This window comes from Stylophora pistillata, chromosome 3 (genome assembly GCF_964205215.1).
Source record: "Stylophora pistillata chromosome 3, jaStyPist1.2, whole genome shotgun sequence".
NCBI lineage: Eukaryota > Metazoa > Cnidaria > Anthozoa > Scleractinia > Pocilloporidae > Stylophora > Stylophora pistillata.
In genome coordinates this window covers 48442262-48464703 of record NC_142521.1, presented here as the reverse complement: position 1 = coordinate 48464703, position 22442 = coordinate 48442262, and the positions used below count along the sequence as shown (strand labels likewise).

General features: G+C 37.2%; 1 protein-coding gene across 1 annotated transcript; it reads left to right on the top strand.

Moving 5' to 3' along the window:
• Positions 1–28: 28 nt before the first annotated feature.
• On the top strand, positions 29–20691 carry LOC111337414 (uncharacterized). The gene is made up of 14 exons (XM_022943702.2): positions 29–179; positions 410–516; positions 805–899; positions 1063–1171; positions 2848–2955; positions 3682–3736; positions 8208–8256; positions 11855–11902; positions 13024–13114; positions 13637–13699; positions 14049–14117; positions 14898–15218; positions 15789–15981; positions 16720–20691. Exons 1-14 carry the CDS (start codon positions 158–160, stop codon positions 18402–18404), a joined length of 3015 nt encoding a protein of 1004 aa, XP_022799437.1. The 5' UTR covers positions 29–157; the 3' UTR covers positions 18405–20691.
• The last annotated feature ends 1751 nt before the right edge of the window (positions 20692–22442 follow it).

The following is a 22442-nucleotide window of genomic DNA, read 5'->3' as shown; positions in this document are numbered from 1 at the left end:
GTTGAGCTTTTGATTGACAAACTTATCACGTGGCCAAACATGACGTTTTTGTTTTGAAGGACGAAAGTGAGGCGGAGTAAGGTGAGAAGTCCTTGAGTTCCTGCAAACTAACATGAAAATTTCTGACTTTTTACAAACGTGAGGCGTCTTTTTGAAGATGCGGAGACGTCACAAACAAGGTAATTTATGGTTGTCCGTCAGCTTTTATGCCTGTCCGGTCTGTGTTCGCTGCTTTCTTGTTTTATCACGCGATAGTGTGTCCTGGTTGTGACTAATTGTGGGCTGTCATCGCGTGAACTCAAATTTCAACTTGTCACACGCTGTAGATTTCACTTCTTCAGCTTTTCGGTGAAGATTTCGATTGAAGACAGAAATAAGCGACTGCATCATTGTTCTTTTAATTTTCTAGGTGCTTTGTCGACAAATGGAATGCGCTCGATGTGGGAATTTGTTTTTGTTTCCCAGTTCCTGCGGGTATTCCAGGGGAAGTTTGGTTTCGTCTGCTTCACGGCCGAGGTGCGCGTTATAAAACGATAGTTCGTTGCAAGGAAAACATTTAATTTTCTGCAAGTTTTAGATATTTTGTGTTTTTATTTGAAAATTTTAAGCCTGTCTTGAAATCTTAGCGAGATTTGTTACTTAGTTGTTGATTAAACTGAAGCTACGTTTCAATTTACAACTCGTCCGTTGGCTGCCAGTGTACGCATGTATGTAGTGTAGCTTACACGAGTATATACGTAAGCTGAACGATTGATTTCTAATTCCTGCTGATGAATTGTGTTGACGGGTTGTCTTCCTTAACAGGAATTAGAGAATGCCTTCTTGGAGTCCGAGAACTCGATACTGTTTGGAATATTTATACAACTGCTACAAACTCTACTTCCCAAACGGGATGTGAAGTGAGTCGAGTATTTGTGTGTTTTTTTTCTTATAACGGAAGCGTGTATCATGGCGCATAATGAAAATCTCAGCTGATGTGATTTCCCTACACATTTGTCCGTATCTTTCGAAGGAGTTTGCGTGTGTTTTTAATTGAACTATAATTTTCTGCGTCCTTTTAAGGCCAAACACATGGCAGGAAATCCTCGAAGAAGAGCTTGAGAAAAGATCGTCGGACAGGTCTCCCCTCGACCAAGGAAATCGTTATGTAGACTTGAAACCCGAGGGTCGTGTGAGTAAAATTTCCCTTTGAGTAGGTTTTCTTTTTATTTGATTTAACGTGTGTTGATGTGGGCGTTTTGTTAATCGTCCCTCGTACGTTTAAGGTTGATAGGCTAAATACTGTTAACAGATGTAAACTAATTATTTTCGCAAATTGACAAGGACATCGAGGATGTCATTGCTAAATAATTCAGCTAGGTCGGTCTGTAATTCCCGAAGTGGTTTCGGTGCAAAATGGCGAGCGCTTAAAACCGAACAAGCTATATTCAGCTCAATTTTATTGTCATCGTTGTTTAAATTTAATTAGTACTGATGGACCTGTTCATCAAACTGCGTATCATTTTAACGAAGCTTTAAGGTCAAGTACTAAACGAGATAATCCGAAAGCACTGGCAATTAATAAACTACCTAATGATAATATAATATGGTTAAAAGCGCTATGTGCACAACTTTGTTCCTTTCATTTTGTTGAAGCCAACTGCTGTTGTCTTCTACATATCTTTATGATGGCATTATAATTTATTGTTTTACCTAATACAAGTATTGTTTGTTAGTCTTTCTATGATACCTTAATTTAGGATGTTGGACCCAAGATTTCTGAATTGAATGATATTCTATGTAAATGAAAATCTTCAAAAGGTAGACATAGGTTATAACTTTGTTGATCAGTTATAATTATTTAGTTACAACTGTTTCTATTTTTCATAAAAAAAAGATAATTTTCCTCCCATTATTACTGTAAAATTAATTTACTTTGACATGAATTTAATTGGGGGTGCTGCAATAAGCTTCCATGAAAAGGCAATTTTCCCTAGCAATAGTAATGAGTTGGAATCTAGAGCTAAATCTGCCTAGGGGGAAATTGAAACTCACTGCCTGAAGTGTTGTCACAAATTTTTATCAGTACACTCAAAGTTTTTAGAATCAGAATGTTCTGATTTTCTGCTAATTACTCCACAACTCATCATACAGAAACATAAGTCAGTCTGAGTCACAGTTAAAAGTAGATTATTGCTGTCTGTGGTGACTTATTTTGAGCCTAATAATTTAGTTTTCTCAATGAAGTGCTAGTGAGAATTGGCAGAACTTGAAAGCACATTTCCCTTTTGAATAACAGCCAGTAGTCAGTCATTCCATAATCAAAGCACTGCATGGTCAATAGTCAATCTACTCTTGAGGACTGTTCAGACATTTGCATAGTATCAGTCAAGTGTCTTGTCAAGTATCTCATCAGTTATCCACTGAATATTGAACGACTACATGCCAACTGTTGTAGACACAATGAGAGCCTACCCAATGTATAGATTGACTCTTATTAGAGGCTCTCTGTAATCTGCAGGATATCTTTAAGTGACTATAATTTTGTTCTGGTGATGTACTAGTTGCCCTCCATGTTAGAAGCTCATGGCAGAAAAGTAAAAGTACAAACTTTCAGTAATGTCCTTGAAAATGAGGACAGATACTGTCCACAGACACTATCTGTTCTCAATAGTGAAGAGTTTTCTAAGAGCCAAGCTTGTGGAAAACTGTGAGCTTTTATAAACATTTGAACCAATTGTGTGCCCACAAAAGTATGTGATGGAGTAGCATACAAATTATTTCAGCTTTGAAATGAAGACACTTTTTTATGATCACTATATTTGAAAGGGATAATACTGAACTGATATTTTATTTTATCTTTTGCAGGTGTTGCTGTTAAAACAACTTATATATTGTCTGGCAGACCACCTTGCAGCAAGTAAAGATGAACAATTAAAAGAGTACACAAAGAACTTTTTAAATCCAAACTCTTCAGTAAGTTTGCTTGAGTTGATTTTTGTCATTCAAGGTCATTTTTGTCATTCACAGGAAGATGTTTTGGTATGTTAAATTTGTGTTGGTGCTAACATGATTTTGAGTGTGATTTGGTGTTAACAAAATTGCACAAGCTGGTAGGGTTAGTGCAATTTGTAGTCTGAAAAATTTACAAGAGTGCTATTTTCAACAGATTTGCATAAGAAATCATGTTATTTACTTATTGACAATTAACTTCTGAAAAAAGCATCACTGAAAGTCAAGACAGACAAAATTTTGACAGCATGTGCTATTTGTAAGTTGCACCCATGTTACATGAAAAGTGCACTTGTTTTCAGCCAATCAGAAGTGCACAATTTTTTCATGTGTATTAACCTATTTATAGCATAAATTGAACATCTTTGTGTGGGTTTGTTGTGCTGACTGATGGGCTATTGTGTTATGTTCTTGAGTATGACACTTGATACTCACAGCATCTCTCCACCCAGGTGCCTCAGTGGATGCCGCTGATAAGCTGCTGGCCAGATAACCCACAATGGACTAGTCTACTATTCAGTTCAATTAACAATAGTCCTAAATATGCTTTGGCCGCATGGGTTGCTTTCTTTAATTGTCAATCTTTTAAGGCTGTGAGCCTCGCAGCCAAACCATGAAAAAGAACAACAACAGCTCTAGTATTTTTAAGCTATCAATCTGTCAACTGATAACTGTTTGCATTTTTCCAAGGGAGTAAAGCCCATAGGTTATGATGCCTCCAATAATATTTATTGGTACTTTGATGGTAAGTGTGCATATTTAGAATGTTTTAAGCAGAAATCATTGTTTATACAGCGGAGCATGCGTATAAATAAAAATCTCTTATTAATTGGGTTAGAGTATATGGAATTTAAATAGCAGTTGGAAATTTATCGTTACTTTGCTCATAACTTTTTTACTTATTTTAACCAATTCTTCTCTCCAAGGCTTTTTTATTGTCAGATGTGAGTTATTTTTGAAACAAAATGTTTGAAATAATGATGCATGCAAAAAAAATGAGTAGTTTTGTAGGAAAGTAAAACAAGACTGAACAAGCACTTTTATTTTGTTTAAAGATGAAAATGAAAGTTGAACATCTGTGGCCTTTTTTCCCCTGCCAATAACATATCCATCAGTGGTTATTAGTATGTACAATGCCTATTCACTCTTGCTTTTTTTTAAATCAAGTCTTTTTAAAACTATTATGTGGATGGTGACAATAATCGATGAGTAATGACTGCAAGAGTCTTTCCTAAACAAAAAATGTATTTCTTGCGGACAAATATCGATGTATTATTGCTAGAGAGAAATACTATATTTTAGTACGATTGTGCTATTAGTAGACAATAACTGCCTGCAGAGTGAAAGTTCCAGCTAGACAACCATGTTGTAGGTCATAGACTAAACAATTGATCAAGCTGATTGTTGAAATTATCTGATGAATTTTTTAATGTCAAGGTCAGGGCTAGGCTTCAAAACATGATCACTTGTTCATTATGAACCAGCCTCGGAACATTTTACTAATGAAGCACTCTCCACTAAGCTTAGATGATGTCTTTATCTAAGCTCAGGTTCTTAGTTAACTTTAATCACCCGCAGCTATACTTTTCAACTTCATTTTTACCCTTTGCAATTAAATGCAACTGAACCTAGTGCATCTTTTATGAACAGGTCTTGATTTTAGTGTAATTTAGATAAATTGGGTATTAAGTTAACCATGATGGAATTGTAGAATTTCTCTGATATTTATTTTAGAAGGACTGTTAATCATATGTATTGTGCTAGTGAGTATTACAACAAACCAAAATGACAAACTGGCATATCTTCATAATATAATGACCATAATGCAAACACTGTTGGTTTACCAAAGTACAAAGAGTCTGAATGTGTCTGTAGAAACTGTCTGTATTACTTATCAGTTTCTGTAATCAGTACTTTCAGGAATAGGGGGGTCAAAGCTGTTGTTTTACTGATTAATATCCAGTCCAGCATCTATTGATAGTCTGTAAGACCAAAACTCAGTGTTGGTGTATTTTGAAATCGATGCTTTACACAGAATTAAAATGGAACTGCCTCCTCTTTGTTAGAATACTGGGGAATCAGTGGTTGAACACCAAAGTGATGCTTTTGAGTATTGTATAGCATGTAATTTTGTTAACAATGTCATGTTATATTTTTACCCAAAAATTTATTTCAATTTTTTCAGATTTGGAGCAACGAGATACCATTACTAAATAAATTTTACAGCAACTTTCAACCAACACTCTCATTTTTTGATTGGTAAAAATATACTACTCTGAAAAACCTGAAATATGCTTTTTTAATTCATATGACAACAAGGTATGCTGTTACTGCCCACTGATTGGAAAAATTTAGAGTTGATTGATATTTTTTTATTGAGGAATTTATTTTTTTATTGAGGAATTTATTTAGTCAAAGGTTTATATTTTTTGTGATTGTGTGTAGGAGTTTATTATTTAAACTATTGATCTGAAAAACTAGAGTGTGAGTTTTTTTTTTCTTATTTCACAAACCACACAATTACCAAATTAATACTTTTGTCTTTTTTTTTTTTGAAGAATTGCATAGCTACATATAATGTTCATGAATTCTTTACTTCAATGTAATTTTTGTGTTGCACAGCTCATTACTAATAACAACACTGGTTTTGCTTTTGTTTTAATTTTTTTTCCCCTTTGGGAAGTACATGTTTTTATATAATGCTCATAGAACAGTATGTTTCCGGTTTTTGTATTCAATCCTTTGTTTTAACCTTTGTCTTGGGAAACTACAATTCATGACCTAAATATTCAAAGGCTTGTCATTTGTTTCCCTCTTAGAATTTTAAATAAGGCAGATTTATTTATTATAGGTCTTCAGTACATAGTTACATTGCCTTTTCTTCTTTCTTTCTTTCTTTTCTTTTTTTTTTTGAAAGGGTCACACCAAAAGTCTTCTCTTCAGTGTATTATGGAAATGTTTTAGTCCTCTCCATTTCTTTTAATTTTTTGCTTGCTTCTCTTGAGATGCTATTCAGTCCATTGTTTACTGCTGCCAAATACTCCATGAATAAGCTTTTGTCATGGAAATTTTATATGCATGTAAGAAATCCAATTTGCATAAATTTTCAGTGGAGGGGCTTTGTTGATATTGTAGCTCCAATGAAAAGAGCCATTTTTGTTCAGCAGGTGACAGGCCAATTGAAGATCCAATCACAGGGCTGGTTTCCTAAGAGCAGTGACTGTTTACACTCCGTTTTTGCTGTGTTCCAATGGGCTCTAAGCAGCCACATTGTTCCCAAAGCTTGTTGACAAGATTCAAATTAAAAAGCCATTGTATGGTTACAAGGAGAATGCAATTAGGCTAAGTCACATGGCAGGGCAAACAACAGAATGGAATAAATGTTTCATGGGGCTTGCATGTTTTGCATATATTTTGAAAAGTCGTTTTGAGGCAAGAAGTTCATGGCTTTTACAGTTGGATTATTTCCTCTCTGGTCTTTACCCCTTGTCAGAGATGTAGGTATTTAATATCTTCTTCCAAAATAGGTTTTTTTTTCTACAGCTTCTGCTAGATTTACAGTGACCCAAATAGATGCTGTCCTATGCTTGTAGTATATATATATTTTTAATTTAGCATAATCTAAACTTAACTTGATTTACCATGTTTGGGTTTGATTCTGAGAGGTTTTGGTGGATTTTCAAGACTTAGAAAGGCAGCTCTTTCACAGGTCAACAGAATGAAGGACTTAACTGGTGTGAATCAAAATTGACACTCTTTGTCTGGCCACAAAAAAAGCTTTTCAGAATCCTGCCAGAAGTTTGAATATTTATAACCGCCACAGTCAGGTAGTTCTGTGACCAGCCAAGCATGTATTGTTTACATATCCAGAGCTTGTGAACTACAAATTCTCAGCAGCATTTCTGTTTTGTAAGGGTCTGGAAGATGTGAATGTTTTCTGAGGAACTGTTTGGTAAATGAAATAATTTTTGTTTGATCTTGAAGTTGTCACATATGTGTTATGTACTGGTATTCTAACTGCTCTGTTGTGTTGCAAAGTGTGTTTGTTGAAGAACAGTCTCTGTTAAAAGTGGATCATCTTGTAATTACTTACATAAGCAACGAAATAATAGTCAGTACATAAGTGTTGTGTGAGTATGATTGTTGCCCCAAGAATCACTTTCAGATATTGAAATTAGACTTCTTCCATAACATATTTCTGTGTACTAAACTATAATGGTTTTGATGACCTAAGGTGCATTGCTTGACAATATTTTTCACAAGTAGCTTTCTAGTCACTCTCTCTGCTGCTATTGGTGTCATCAAATCACCATCACCATTCCAAATCACACTGTGGTGTGTTAACAATCCTGTCGGTTTCATTGTTCATTAGAGTTGAAAGTCTGAATATAAGGTTTTATTGTCCAACTGATGGGCTTTTTTGTTTTAGTTATAGTTCATTTCCTGTGTAATTTTAATCATAAATATTTGGACTAATATGATAACATGGTTGACACAAAGGAAGCATCAGTTCTCTTAAGAATTTTATAATTCAAACTTCTATAATAATACCTGGCATACTGTTTGTAGACATGATAATATCTCACAGATCATTGGGTCATATCCTCTTTTACTGTTATTTCTGTCCACAATTTTATTATTGTGGAAGCTTTCCCATAAAACAATCTTGACAGCTTCCTCTGTTGCTTGGATAGTCTTCTTTGATTTCTTGAACCTCTTGAAGACCTTTTACCCTTTGTATTGGGTTCTAAAATTTTGTTGTCGACAGAAAATTTGTAACCATTGAAATGTCAAATGAGAGCTAGGAACTGACCTTTGTTGTCTGCTGAGAATGCACATTTAGTACATAACTTTCAATTAACTTTTGATTCCAAACAATTTGTAGATCTGGGTGTAAAGATTTCAGTCCAGTATACATTGTGCATGTCTTAATTTATTTTAAATGTTTACTTATGGAAGTATCTAGAGCACAACTGATTCTGACTGTAGCAGTTTGTCATCTCTAGCTGCTATATGAAACAGACTAGAGTGAATGCTTTCTACAAAACTTAAGTCTCTCTTCCTTTTTGTTTACCATTATTTTTAACCATACTTTGGGATGTATCCTCAGCTTTAAGGTGTATATGCCTTGTTAGCAAAGGAGTTGTTTCTAACAGAGTGTTGAAATATTGGTAATCCTTTTTAACTTAAAGGAAGATGATTGTTTTCTTCACCAGATTTGAGACTTTATCGCGAACTCATTGGAAAGAAGGGTCGCAGAACAGGGTGAGTAATGATTTGATCATGCATGCACTGTTACACCATCATAATTAATTAATAATAAAGGGTTGTATGCTGATATTTTAAAAGGCACAATTTTTTTAATCTGCTATAGTGTGACAAAAAAATGGCAATCATTAATTTTTATGATTTATTGGGGTAAATATGGGTAAAGGTGACAATTGACTTGAGTCGTGCAGACCCTTGATGAACATTGAGGCGTTGTCATGGCCCTTTCAAATGATACATGTCCAGAGAAATTAGGTTGTGATAGTGTCCTGGGTCAGGGTCAGCTTTTGTTTGTCAGTTTGTTATCCCCAGTACATGGTAATAAGTTAAAGACTGATTTGTCCATACTTAAATATAAGATTGTGTTTGCAAGCATAATTGTTGAAAGGGAACTGCAAAAGATCACATTGTTATTTTTAGCCAGCATCTTTGGACAAATTTTTCTAGACGATCAGTGGGTGAATTTGTTCAGATTTAAGTTTATCAAAAGCGTTCCTTCTGTGTGAATAGTAGGCCAAACAAGGAAAAAGTTTATACTTTTTAAAATTTATCTAGATTAATAAGGATCATGCCTTGATTCAGGTGAAGACAGTTACTAGCTGTTGCAGTGAATTTGCGTGTACACACTCAGTTACATTAACCTTTGTCCATGTCTTCTATTTAGAGATGTAAGTACACAGGAAGTAATTGAAGGGAGTTAGTCAGCTCTATTTCAAAAACCCCACTGAACTTTAGACTTGAGGCTTATGTGTTGCTCTTAATTTACTGTCAAAATCAATCCTTGTAAATTAACCCCCTAATGGTAAGATCACATTATCTTTACAGATTGTCTTTAAATATCTCAGATTCTGGATTGTTGCTTGATAATTTTTGTTGTGTATAGGGTGTAATTACTGCCCAGTCAGAGCTTAGTGCTGGCCAATCATATTGTAGTCAGATATTCATGAAAGCATTTTATCTAAACTTGAGGGCATATTGTGCTTATTGTTGGTCTCCTGTTTTCATTGTATCAGAGTGATCTTTGTTAAGGAATAGTATATCATTTGTAATCACTTTGAAATTTGTGGTTTAATAGTGTTACTATGCACTAGACAAGGAGGATTCTTTTTAATAAGCAACTACTGATGTTTGAAGATAAATGGAATAAGGAATTTCCACTTTAGTGATTGAGTAGGAATTTTGGTTTCAATTTTTAGTCTTTTGTCATTGTGGGGAGTTTTTGGTATACCAGAGCCTTCTTTGGCTATAAGGCACATTTCTTACTGCTTAGGCAGAGCCGAGGAATGTAAAAGCAGGACAACTTTCAAGAAGGAATAATACAGTTTATTACATGAGTCGGGCAGTCAGAGGGCCAATAACTAAAATCATCCAATCAAAATGCTCTCTTGCCGGTCAATATTTTCTCAGTATTGGACCGGGCACTGTCCCGAATGGTGCGGAATGATACCGCACTTGTGTCCCTTTGAACTTCAGTCGTATAATAAATCTCTTGTTAACCAAGCTTGTCCAGGACCTTACTGGAAGAATATCGGCTCTCTGTCTTTCTTGTACAGACCTCGCTGCGCTTGGTCCGTACTGTCAAGACCTCAGCCCTATATTCTCCCAGTACGGCCCTCGCGCTTGGTTAATAAGATATATATAATGATGTAATGCATTTCAAATTGGTAAAAGTCTGTGAAGTGTAAGTAGCTTTATTACACGACTCGGGCAGTCAGAGGGCCAATAACTAAAATCAACCAATCAAAATGCTCTATTGCTGGTCAATATTCTCTCAGTATTGGACCGGGCACCGTCCCGAATGGTCCCGAATGATACCGAACTCGTGTCCCTTTGAACTTCAGTCATATAATAAATCTCTTATTAACCAAGCTTGCTCGGGACCGTACTGGAAGAATATCAGCCCTTGGTCTTTTTTGTACGGACCTCGCTGCACTCGGTCCGTACTCTCAAGACCTCAGGCTGATATTCTCCCAGTATGGCCCTCGCACTTGGTTAATAAGGTATATGTATTTAAATTGTGGTGGTTTTGTTTTTGTGCTTTTCACTTGGATTTATCATAGACAGTTTCATTTTCTTTTGTTTTAGTTGAGATAATCAATACTAGACAGAGAAAGTAGACTAAAACTTGCTTGTAAAATTTCAAACTTAAAAAAAATTAACTTTGATATTTTCAACTGATGTGCTGTAGGAATTATCCTTGAAAGTCGCACTGTTGATAGTATAACGAAGTATAAGACACAGTATGTTTAATATTCCAACGGTCCTTGTGGCTTAATTATCATCAACATTTGATACTCATCTTATTATAGTCTGTTAATGCTGATATATTTTATATCAATTCAAAAGATAAATAAGTAAATGAATTAAATAAGTATTAGTTTTCAGGCACAAGAGGACATTTTCCTTTTCATGCAATGGCGGCATGAGTATGACTTTTTCGTTGGGGCATGTTTTAGTTTTCTTTTGGATTTTTCGGTCACACTGTTTAACTTACTGTGAGCTTGCTTACTCTAAAATGGGACAAATCAAAAATGTTTGATGTTATTTAAAAGCATTTAAATTTGCTCAGCTTGTAAATTACTTGATGACTATCTGTCTGGTGACTGTTACAACTTCAAATTTTTTTTTTTGAATTATTTTTCACATATGCTGTGTTAAATTTTAGATTAAGTAAACCATTCAAAAGCATTTCTTATGACATTTTCCATGTTAGGTTTCTTGAAACCTGAAGCATCAGTAACATGATAAGGTGTACTGAAATTTTTAATTGTTTTGAAGTTGAGAGAACCAGGCCATGTCAAGCTAATGTAAAAATACTCAGTTTTTTTACAAGAAATTTTACTTTGACCAAGGGAAAATTAATTTTATCTACCTGAAGTCATGAATTGATAATTATCTATATTTACCTGACTGTGCATGATAATTTCAGACATGCTGTTTGGCTCAATTAAAGGGGGGCATGACATACACTGTAACGTAAACATGCAAAACATAGCAATTTTCATTTGCTGTAAATTTTTCTTTGTTACAATCTTTTAGAATGTATTGGCAACTAACAGGAAAATGGAGAATTCTCAACAATTATTCTCATGCCATAATGTGTGTACACACAGCTTCATTTATGATGTACATGAAAGATAGTTACCCAAAGAATTGTGTTTTAACATTTTACTACACAAACACAATAAGATAATGTTTATTTAGGATGGAAATAGCTCTTCCATATATGGCATGTTGAGTATTAAATTTCCATTATTATGATTTGCCAAGTAAGAGAAAATTAAATAAAGCATGAAGCTGTTATGTTAATTAGCCATATCCGCCAGCTGGTGGGATAATGTTTGGGCCCTGTGAAGCATATTTAATGAAGCAGTGTAATTGTCACACTGTTTAGTTTGTTTCTCCTTATGTTTTGCACCTTTTGTCCTTGTATTTTCATGCTAAAGAAGCACTAGTTGTTTGAGGTGTTGAAATTGCAAACCTTTTTTATCCTAAAAGTTTCACCTGCTTATATTTTGAAATTTTTGCTGAGAAGGATGGTTGCCTGGAGTTGATTGTATAGTTGATGTGGTATTTTGCATATTGTATTTTTCAGCTGGGAGACTGTCTGTTTAAATTGCCAAGACTGGGAGAAGCTTCTGAGGTAAGACAACTGTCTTTTGAGTTTTTTCTTCAGAGTCTAAGTCATTTTTTCTCTCTGAGAAGGTCTCCAAATTTGGACTAAAATGGATTTAACTTTTGCTCTTAATTAATATTATCATTTTCAATATGCAGGCCATTTTATCTAAGACTTACCTTACTCTGGTGGTTATTCACTCATTCATTCATGCATGTACACTAGTGGTTATCTTGATTGTATCAATAAGCAGGACTTGCAAGCATGCTGCATCTCATCCTCCATAGCAGTAAAATTTTTTTTGACAATCACAGTGTTTGGAAGTATTCATCTAAAACACTGTTAGATTCATGAGGTTTGACGTTAAATGTTTTGAGTTGGAAAAATATTCACACGATCTGTGATAATAAAAACCTTGCAACAGTTTACAGCTCTGTGGTTGTAATATAAAAGTTTACTATAAAACTGGACTCGAATCAAACACGAACTTGTCATATGATTAAGCTGAAATAGCATACATTTACTTGGGTTTGAAGCTTTATGTGGTGTTAATTATTTTCTTAGGCAAGAAACAGTTATTCTAATGAAGTGGTTTTAAAAGTTATTGTTGAACACTGTAAACACACAGCTACCAGATCCTTCTGGTAGGTGGTTCTTCTGGCAGAGTCATCTGTTATCCTTTTTGGTTGGGAAGTCCAGCATAAGTTTTGTATAATTTAAAAAACCTGACAGTATATTTATAAATGATTAGTTTCCGCAGTGTGGGATAATTGTTCATAAATGCACAAAGATATAGTGTTTTTATAAATGATTTTTCATTTGGTTGTAATCATGGGAAAACCAATATGTGTTTATGAGGATGTTAAAGAAACTTTAATATTAGGATACAAGAGTTTTCTTAAACTAAGCTGTGTTTAGGGAATACTGTTTGCTGTGTTCTTCATTTGCATTGTTTTGATAATAAAGTAGAACTTCTCCTTCTTTCTCTCTTTCTCTTTGATAGTTAAGTAGATATTGTTTACTTGTTTGTCATTATTTTTTCGGCAATTTGTTTGTTAATTATAGATATTTTGTGGTCTTGGTGGATGGGGTTTTATATGGTATGATTCACTTCTACTTGTATTGATGTATGCTGTACCTGCTGATAGCTCTTTTCAGAAGTCAAGCAACAGTAATGAGAAAAAGCTGTACAAGTACCTAAAGAATGAGCTCTATCCTGCTGTCATGCCGTCAGTAAAGGTATGTTGTTGTGAAGGCTTAGTTCAAATGTTAGACTTTTTGGTATAACTGAACATAAATGCCTGTTAACTAAATCCAAGCAATAAAGTTAGACAATTAATCCAACATCACAGTTGATTATTCAAACTTATCCTTTTGTGAAAAAAAGGCACTGTGGGGTTTTGGAATAAATTATTTACTAATTTATCAATTGTATCCAACATCTTTACTTTTAGTGACGAGAACTAAGGACCAGTTCAAATACAGAATGTTTCACGTGTTATATTTAAACAAACTTATTTCCTTTCATCAAATACTCCAAAAGGTCAACATTTGAATTAATCAAGTTTTATGTGTCCAATTTAGTGCAACCCTGGTATAATAAACAAAATATCTCGCATACAAGACCTTCTTAAAGAGAATCATCATTGATTTTTGAAGTTTTAACATTAATTTTTCGCTGATAAAGTATTTTTTGAAGATGCACTCACTTCTCCTGTTAGTGCAACTTTTTAAAAGGTGTTTGTTATATTTCTGTGGAAGGATGAGAAAGAAAAGGAACTGGAGACTTTGAAGAAGGACAGGTCTTCCAAGGCAAATCAGAAGGTATTCCTGTTAGTTAACAGCACTTGACTGGAGGAATAACATGCAGTTCGGAAAGGAGATAAAATAATTTGCTGAAAGTTTTGCATCTTATTAGCTGAGAGGGTTGTACAAGTTTTGCATCTTATTAGCTGAGAGGGTTGTACAAGTTTTGCATCTTATTAGCTGAGAGGGTTGTACAAGTTTTGCATCTTATTAGCTGAGAGGGTTGTACAAGTTTTGCATCTTATTAGCTGAGAGGGTTGTACAAGTTTCTCTTTCAATGTTTAACTGAAAATTGCTTGGAGAAAAACTTGTGTCAAGTCTTATGAGAAGTTCAGTTTGAATGAAATATCATCTGTGAATATTGCAGGTGGCTGCTAAACAAAAAGCAGATAAAGATGCAGTAGTTGGAAAAGAAGACAAAGTGGAGAGATTAAAGGTAATGTGAGACCTGCTACAGTTACTAGTATCTATGACTGTCACTGTAAAATGGGCTGCTGTCACATATGTTTTGTCTGAAGGACAATGCTAACTGGCTTGGAGAGAAATCTCTATCCTATGGCTAATGTACACTGTAGTTAGTTTTTCTTAATTCTTTTCTCTGGATGGTAGTTTATCTTTTGAGCGAAACACATTGAGTCTCCGTGTGCAGCCCCGTGAGATGTTACGGAGTGGACTGTAGATCGGAGACGTACATTTTCTGATGGCAGGCTACCTTTCTGCGGAGTGTGAAAGGGTTAAAAACCACTTTAGCACTATAGAAAAGTCTCTAAGGGCTTTGTTAAGCTGCATTCAGAGGAGATTCGCAATACTATGTTTAAGTAGGTCTTCCTTTCGCTTCACTCAAATTGTAATAGCTCCTACATTGTGGGCCACTAACGGCCCACAACACACTTCAATATCGAAACTGGAGAAAGAAAAAAAAACCGGACCTCGGTCAGTGATTTGCTGTTAGTCTTTGATTTGCTTTTAACCTGTAGCATTGCACCTAATATGATCTGTAAAAACAGTCGTATTTCTCTTTACGTTTGTCATCTTTGTATCTGTCATCGCTGTTCTTCCATGTACGCGGTTCTTTTTACATTTACCTATGTCAGCTGTGCAGGGCGCCTAGAACACACTTGAATCAAACATAAGGCTCAACTTGCCAACGAATTCACTCTACCTAAGTTTGAAGTGAATCTGAACCTGCTAGTGCTCGGATCCTCTTTGTCTGCAGGGAAACAAGCTAGAAGAAGAGGACGACCTCAGTGCTCAGGAAGACCAAGAGGAACAGGAAGACGACACCGCGGAAGAAGACCAGGACGAGGACGACATTTCGGACGCTGAGCAAGAACTTGAGCTTGACGAGGAAGACTCTCCTCAGCCGAGGAAGAAGAGGAAGAGACCAGCACCTGAACAGGGAACGCAAAGGAGGCGCGGGCGACCGCCAGCCAACAAGAGAGATCTGGGTAATATGGAAGAGAACAAACCTACTGAACGGGCCGAGAGAAGAAGGAAAAAAAGTGAACTCGAAGAGAGAGTCGAGAAGGATATGGAGGTACTCTTTACATTGCCGTTAAATCGAATTTTTGTTTTAGTAAGCTTACCGTCTCACTCTAAGGGCTTACTTATGCAAAGCGTCGAATAAAACGTTTCACACAAGTCAGAGGAAGAAAGAAGTACTTCGCGTTTTTTTTGTTTGTTTTTTTTTTTTTTCATTGAGAAAAAACTCCAGCTGAATTGTTCCCTTTGTCGTCATTCTTGACTCCTGGGTTTTTCTAAAGTGCATAGTAAATATTTTGAAATCTTCACGTTGAAGGTATTTTGCACTACAATAAAAATGGCGCAGGATATTGCAAAGAAGCTCGGTTGATTGAGTTCACATTAATTGTGAAAAGAAACAAATAGCAACAGACGATCCTCCATCACCTATCCGATTTTTGCTTTTGTAACTTTATACTTTTTATTTTGTCTCCAAAAGTCAAGCATATTTTACTGATAGCTTGCAGGTGTACTATTTAGTTTAAATAGCAAATATACTGCGCACCCTTTCACAGTATAGACAATAAATGCAAACGTGTAACTTGAGGTCCGCGAGGGTATTTAACCAAATGTCCTCTAATGATAGGAACGGAAGGAACTAGAGCGGCGTGTGGAAGAAGAAATCCAGAAACAAGAATCTTTCATTAGTGCCGCTGGAGTGGACTCCAGGACCAAACGCCGCTGTGTGATCATGCGAGAACAGATGAATAAAAAGAAGGAATGGTGGGAGGAGGAGGGGCTTGGGTCCGAGTCAGAGGAAGACAATGAAAAAGATATAGGTAAAGATTACCTTAAGCTTCAATCTATTGATTTTTTAACAGAATGAAACTGAGTTTGTCGTTTTTTCTAGTCTCCTTCACAGCCATTGTTTGATGTAATAGCTCAATGAGCTCTTTGCCCACAATGCGATGTGTGGTAGGACCAAACAACGGCTGCCAAGGAGGCTAAATTTCTTCTTACATCTTTGAACGCACTTCCCTCTGTTTTGTTGTTGGTAAAGAAGCGTTGCTCAACGAAGGGTATTGCAAACAGAGTGACATAATAGGGAAACGTTGAAACGCCTTCTTACCAAGACGCGTATTGTGTATTGTATTATAGTTTGTGGAATTCTTTTTCTAAGCCATTTGTTTTTTGAAGATTTGACAAGCTTATTTTATTTGTTTTTTTTTTTTTTGTTTCTGTTTTTCGCTGGTCGTATGGTGTATTAACCGTACCTGTTCACCCGCTCTCTGTCAAAGTAAGAAAGAAAGAATAGCTTACATGGGTCTATTCACGGTTGAATACTAAAACTATAACGTGGAAGGGCCGGACGGGAAAATATTTTCCTCGAGGTCGTGACAGAAAGCCCAATATTATCCCATCCGGCCCGACCTAATTCAATTAGTAAATATTTTATCATACCACCACTGACAAAGATTTGAAAAATTCGAAGAGGCTAGAACGCAATCGTGAGCGTGAATTAGCTGTTAGGAAATACTTCTATGATGGTGTGTTCAGTACTTGTCTTCAATCCATAGATTCCGATGGTTCAGATGGACCCAGGCGTCGCAGAAAGCAAAAAGTGCCCAGGCCAGTAGAAATGCCTGAACCACCCAATAGAATATACGTGTTTTCTACTAGTATTGCGAACAGAGCTGCAGAGGCCGTGCATATGGGTCGAGTAGAAAATATCACAGCCTACCACAGGGCGCAACCATCAAGCTCGCCGTTTCTTAAACTGGAACAAACGAACTCAGTGAACATGTTTGGTAAACAAAAGTCATTTTATCCCCAGCAGTACCCCATGACGGGTTCTGGTGGCCCCGTCATGTCAGGTTATTCAGGAATTCCGGGTTCTCAAGTGAATGCACGACCGGGTTATGGAGCGTCACAGTGGGAACATATGCAGCAACAGTCACAGCAGCCTCTCTTTAAGGATAGACAAAGACTACAGACCCAGTCGCAAGCTATGGAGGACATTCATCAGTTGCTCTTTGGAAATTCGCAAAGCAGTGGCAATCAGAGTACAGTGACAGGGATGAATGGAATGTACGCCAGAAGTAGTTTTAATCAACAGGGAGCACTAGGAGGGGAACAGTCTCCTTACAGTGGCTACCCACGAAGTGGAGCATCTCAACATCAGGGTTCTTTTATGGAAAGGCGGCCTCAGGAAATGCGTGGGCAAGTGCAACAATCCCACTTTCCAGCATTTAGTCAGCAGCAAGGTTCGCAACAGCAGGGATACTTCCAGAGGCCAAGGCACCTCGGAGGAATTCAAACACAAGGAAACTCGAATTCTCCTTCGTCAGATCCTTTGGGAGCAGGAGTACGGTCTCCTCCTCCTCCTTACCCAGGAGGGAGAGCACCAGACTCCAGGCATCCAAAGAACAGTCCTGTGCCTTCTCCAACAAGTACAGGGTCTCCGCACACTCCCCAGACTCCTTTAACGCCCCAGACTCCGAGATTTCCCGGCCCATCACCCAACGAACCAAGCAAGCCGCCATTCTCACCGTCTCATCCTCAGGGTAGCATGAGTGGTCCAGGAATGGCTAGTTACCCTGTTCAACCACAACAGCATCAAAATATGCTGCAAGGTGACGACAGGCAGATTAACTCTAAAACCCGGCCAGGATTTATTGAACTTTCTCCAAAGACACTCCCGCACGGAATGCAGAATCCTTACACATCCGTCATGGGTAACTATAATCAATCTCATTCACCTTTGGATGGTCGTAAGCTTGAAGAAAGCAAGTCGCCTGCATTTGGTGCACCTGGTAATCACCACAGCCCTTTACACTCGCCTACTGAGCATGCGCCTAGCGCTGGCTCTCACTATAGCAATGCACCTCCAAACAAGAGCCCATTTTTGAGACCGGTCGGTCAAACCTCACACAATCCGCACAGTCCATATGCAACATCTTCTTCCGTCTCCATTCCAGGATCCAAGTCATTTTCAGTGGAAAGCTTAACAGCACCAAGCCAGCCTCCTTTGGATAAAAGTACCATTCCTCCATCACAATTATCTGAACAGCCCATGCCTCAGTACAGTGGGCTATATTTCCCGTCAAATAAGTACCCTCCAATGTTTGGTCAGCCACAGTACCAATATCCTAGTCACATACAGCACCCTGGAGCATTCTACAACTCGCAGTTGACACCGAACATGTACTTAGGAAGGGCCTCTCTTCCCGTGTACCCTCCAAATAGGGACTCAGGCCTTTAGTCCAAGCTTGCTTTGGTTTGAGACGCGACATTCGTTGATTTTCGTGTCATGAACTGTTTCTCAGACAAGGAATCCCGAGCAATGAAGAACAGTGACACAAAGTGATTTCTGTTTGTATACTTGAAAGGGGTTTTCATGGAAGAGATCGAAAAACCAGTTGTTCTAAAGGACGAGAACAGTAATTGTGTGACAAATGATGAGAATTTAGAGCTGGAATGTTTTACAGGTTCGAATTTGTTAATTTGCCTTCGTTTGCAGGCAAAGCAAAGTAAATCATAACTGCAGTTCAACTTTTGCTAAGGGAAAACAACTGACGCATATTCAAGAATCAAGAAAAGGCCAGGAGGCCGTTCATTATGTGGTAGACTTGAACTGAAATTTATAAGACGATAGTGAAATAATTACCTTCCTGGACTTTTGCTCAAACGACAACAGGTACTGTTGAGCAGCATAACCAATGTAATCTCAAGCCAAAACTAAGAAGTACCTTTATTGTCGATTTGCTCAATCTTGGAGACTGCAGTTGGAGCAGATGCCTTCCAAGCTACTAGTCCTGAATTCCAGCCTGAGGAAGAAAATATGTCATGGAACGGTTGTGAAACAGAAGTGTGTCAAATTCAGCTCTGCAGTTGGTTGATGATTTTCACTATGTCCTCTTGTTGTAAGTAGAGCGAAAGTGTATAGATGAAAAAAGTTGTTTGCCTCTAGAGCGTTAAAATTTATTTATGATAAGTTCTCAAGCATCCGTTCATCTTTTGACGGCATAATGCTTGTACCTTGATTGGTAACAAGCAGTCCTTACGAGGGTAATGACAATAAGGTTTATATACATGACAAAACTAGGGCATTCAGACTATCCTCAACAACATTTTTATTCTTGCACTTGCGCTTCAGCTGTAACTTCACAGCGTAGAATTTGGTCCAAGACACATCCCTGGGCAATATTTTTTTCTCGTTTTTACTGTTAGTGTTTTTACGCAACTTGTTCGTTAGTTTTTGTTATCCACAATACTCTTTTCAAGTTGACCATTTGTTCTAAATCATTAAGCTGAGTATGTGAAACGATAATGAAGAAACTTCACAAACTTACGAGATAACGAAGGTAAGCAAATGAAATCGCCATGCATTGTGATGGGGGAAGCTAGAAGTTAGGTTTACTTTGGACCACCTAAACTTTTCATTAGAAATTTTTTCAGGGCGACGGTGATTTTTTAAGTTACAGAAATTCCTTTTATGCCGCAAATCGCGCTTGAAGAGAAATACGAAATTTCAAAAAATGTGAAAGATGCCAATTTTGTTTGGCGGTTTTCAACCACGTGAGGCTTTTGATCGGCTTCCTTTAAGCGTTGTCAAAGGGCAGTGATTTGTTTGGTCAGCATAACTAGCTGTACTCAACGTCTCCGCTTTTGCAAACAACGATCTCCCTCTTTCTGGGCTGAGAAAATTTTGAAAGGTAAACGAGTGTGGCTCAAGTTAACTCGAGCTGTTAAGGAGCTCGCTGCTTGCATTTTGACCCGTGAAGTGTCGAGTAGTTGAACATTTTTTACTAGATATCACTATTAACTGAGTGAATTCAGTGCTAAAATGGACGACGGGCCTTTTCATACACAGTAAAAGTAGCGATGGATATAGTAGCTCTGTTAATTGGACGTAATCGAGGACGGACGACATTCTTCGATTATTTCTGGTCAGAAGCAGTGTTCGTTCTTTGCAAGTGGCCCTCGTTTCACCATGTTTGGTTGGTTGCCATTAAACTAAAATGATTATCAAGTAGTTCTTAGCATTCAGCAGGCTAGTTAAGGGCAAAATTTTAATTTTTAGCTTTTAGCTATTTTTAGTGTTTACCAACAAAGGTAGTCAGTAAATCAGATGAGTATAATTATACATACGAATCCTCGTTCCTCCAAAAACAGGACTCGAAGTGTTCCGTTATGTAGTGAACTATTTCTAACCGGGTGTAGAGAAGTTTTATAATCCATGTGTTGAAGGCTTGTGTAAAGGGATTTAAAAAGCTTTTAGTAAAAACGGCCTCGCCGGGGTTTTAACGAGATGTAGCAAACTGCCAGAGTTTATATGGTGTATCTTTATCGAATGTTTTTCCAGACTTATCACTTTGGTGTATATATTTTTCAACATACTGTTTGATATTTTATGAGAAAATTCACCAACACTTTCTGTAGCCGGTGAATCACTAACCGGCTATCATCTTGTTCGCGTATTATTTTAAACGTCACTAATGTAAGTTGGTGTATTCGTTCAGAGATTAAACTCCTAGTATATAACAGCAGCATGTGAAGTGTGGTTTTACTGATAAACCGTGAGTGCCGTAAAGCCAAACCATTGAAATCACAACAGCCCCTCAAAAAAGAAAAAGGTTTACGTCTCCTTTGCAAGGCACTACAAATGCTCCCTCCTCCGAAAAATAGGGTGGGGGGGGGGGGGGAGTAGTGTTACGCGACATTCCATAAAACAGCTGCGAAGGAGACTAGCACTTCCTGAAGTGCGGGAAAACACGGCTGACAAAGTCGCTATTGATTTGAATCTGAAAAAGGATATGGACTAGTTGACTACGCCGAGCGTAGTCAACTAGGATTAGTTTTTGACACTTAACTAGAGATTTAGTAGGATTTGGAATTAAAGAAAAGGAAACCAGTGAAATGATTCTACAACATGTGTTTCTTTTTCCAGCCGTAAGTTCTAGATTCCTGCTTGCTTTTGGTCTGAAGCTACGACTCCCAATGCCTTCTCTTACAGCTAGGTCGGCCACTTTTCGGTTTCCTGAAGAAAAGTCCATTCCAATAAATTCTTGTTTGATAAGCCTGTGTTGCCTGCTGTTTTTGTGAGTGCGTTGAGCGGTGAAGCCACGAGAAGAATGGGAAGGAGAATCGCGGGCTAGGCTCGCGGCCGCCATCATTTTCACCGAGTACTCGAAAACGACAAAATTTGTTACAACCTGATTTCTGTAATGATTCTGGTCCTTTTTTTTTTTGCTTTTGATGCGGTGCTTTGTCAGTGGCGGTATATATGCAACATCCTATCTGTTAAACTAATGACGCAGCCGCAGTAAATTGTGTGTAGAAAAAACATGAAACACAACCACAACAAAAACTGTCTTGCACTTTGGACGTAAATGTTTGAGAATGGTTGGATTTTGTATGTGAAAGCGATCCTCGCAGCAATGAACAGTACTTAATATGTGGTTGTGAAAATAAGGTCTAAAAAAAAATTCAGGCCTGTACGGGATTTAAACACGACCTCTGCTTTATTTTCGCTAGACTACATGTGTTACAACGAATTTGGGGCCAGCGGTCCGTTCACGTGGTGGGGTTCAGTCCCCTCCCGTCGACATATATATTGTAGTGTTCGCGAGTAAAAGCTTCTTTGTTACGTAGTTTAGTGTTGTTTGTCCTTAAGATGCGTCTCGCGTTATTTCATGATCCAAACCGTCAGGTGTGTTTTGTTTTCATTTCCCCGCGTTTATATCGATTATTATTTTGTTCATGCCATTTATTTTCCGTAGTTAGACTTAGTGTAATTTAAATTTGTTATAGAAACCACTGGTCGAGAAATAAACGTATATGGTTGGGATAGCCATTGAGTGATATTACCGGTGCGTTCGTTACAACATGCCGGAATTTATTTCAGTTATTTTCACTACTACATGAGTAGTGTTCATTACTGTAAGGATCGCTTTCATATACATTTCTCAAGACCGCAGTGCACATATAACATATTCATGTCTTTAAATTAATTGGCTGGATTTTATTACCAAGCTGTACTATACTCTTTTTTTTCTCTTGTATTATCTTTTAATAAACACATACTCACACTCACACTCACACACACACACACACACACACAAACACACACACACGCACACACACACTCACACACAGACATCACGCGAATACGGTAGAGTAAGACAGCTTAAATATGTTTCAGAGAAGAAGAATGTTACCTTAATATTGTTTCAACTTTCTTGTCTGAGAAGAATCATCCACTTTTAAAATAACTTTGCTTTTTTTGCGCTTAAGCATT

Bases quoted from the DNA above. Each gene is read 5' to 3' on its own strand.
- LOC111337414 (XM_022943702.2), top strand. From the start codon at position 158: ATGCGGAGACGTCACAAACAAG. The intron at 517-804 runs GTGCGCGTTATA...CTTCCTTAACAG, and splicing joins TCGTCTGCTTCACGGCCGAG to GAATTAGAGAATGCCTTCTT. The intron at 13,700-14,048 runs GTATTCCTGTTA...TGAATATTGCAG, and splicing joins CTTCCAAGGCAAATCAGAAG to GTGGCTGCTAAACAAAAAGC.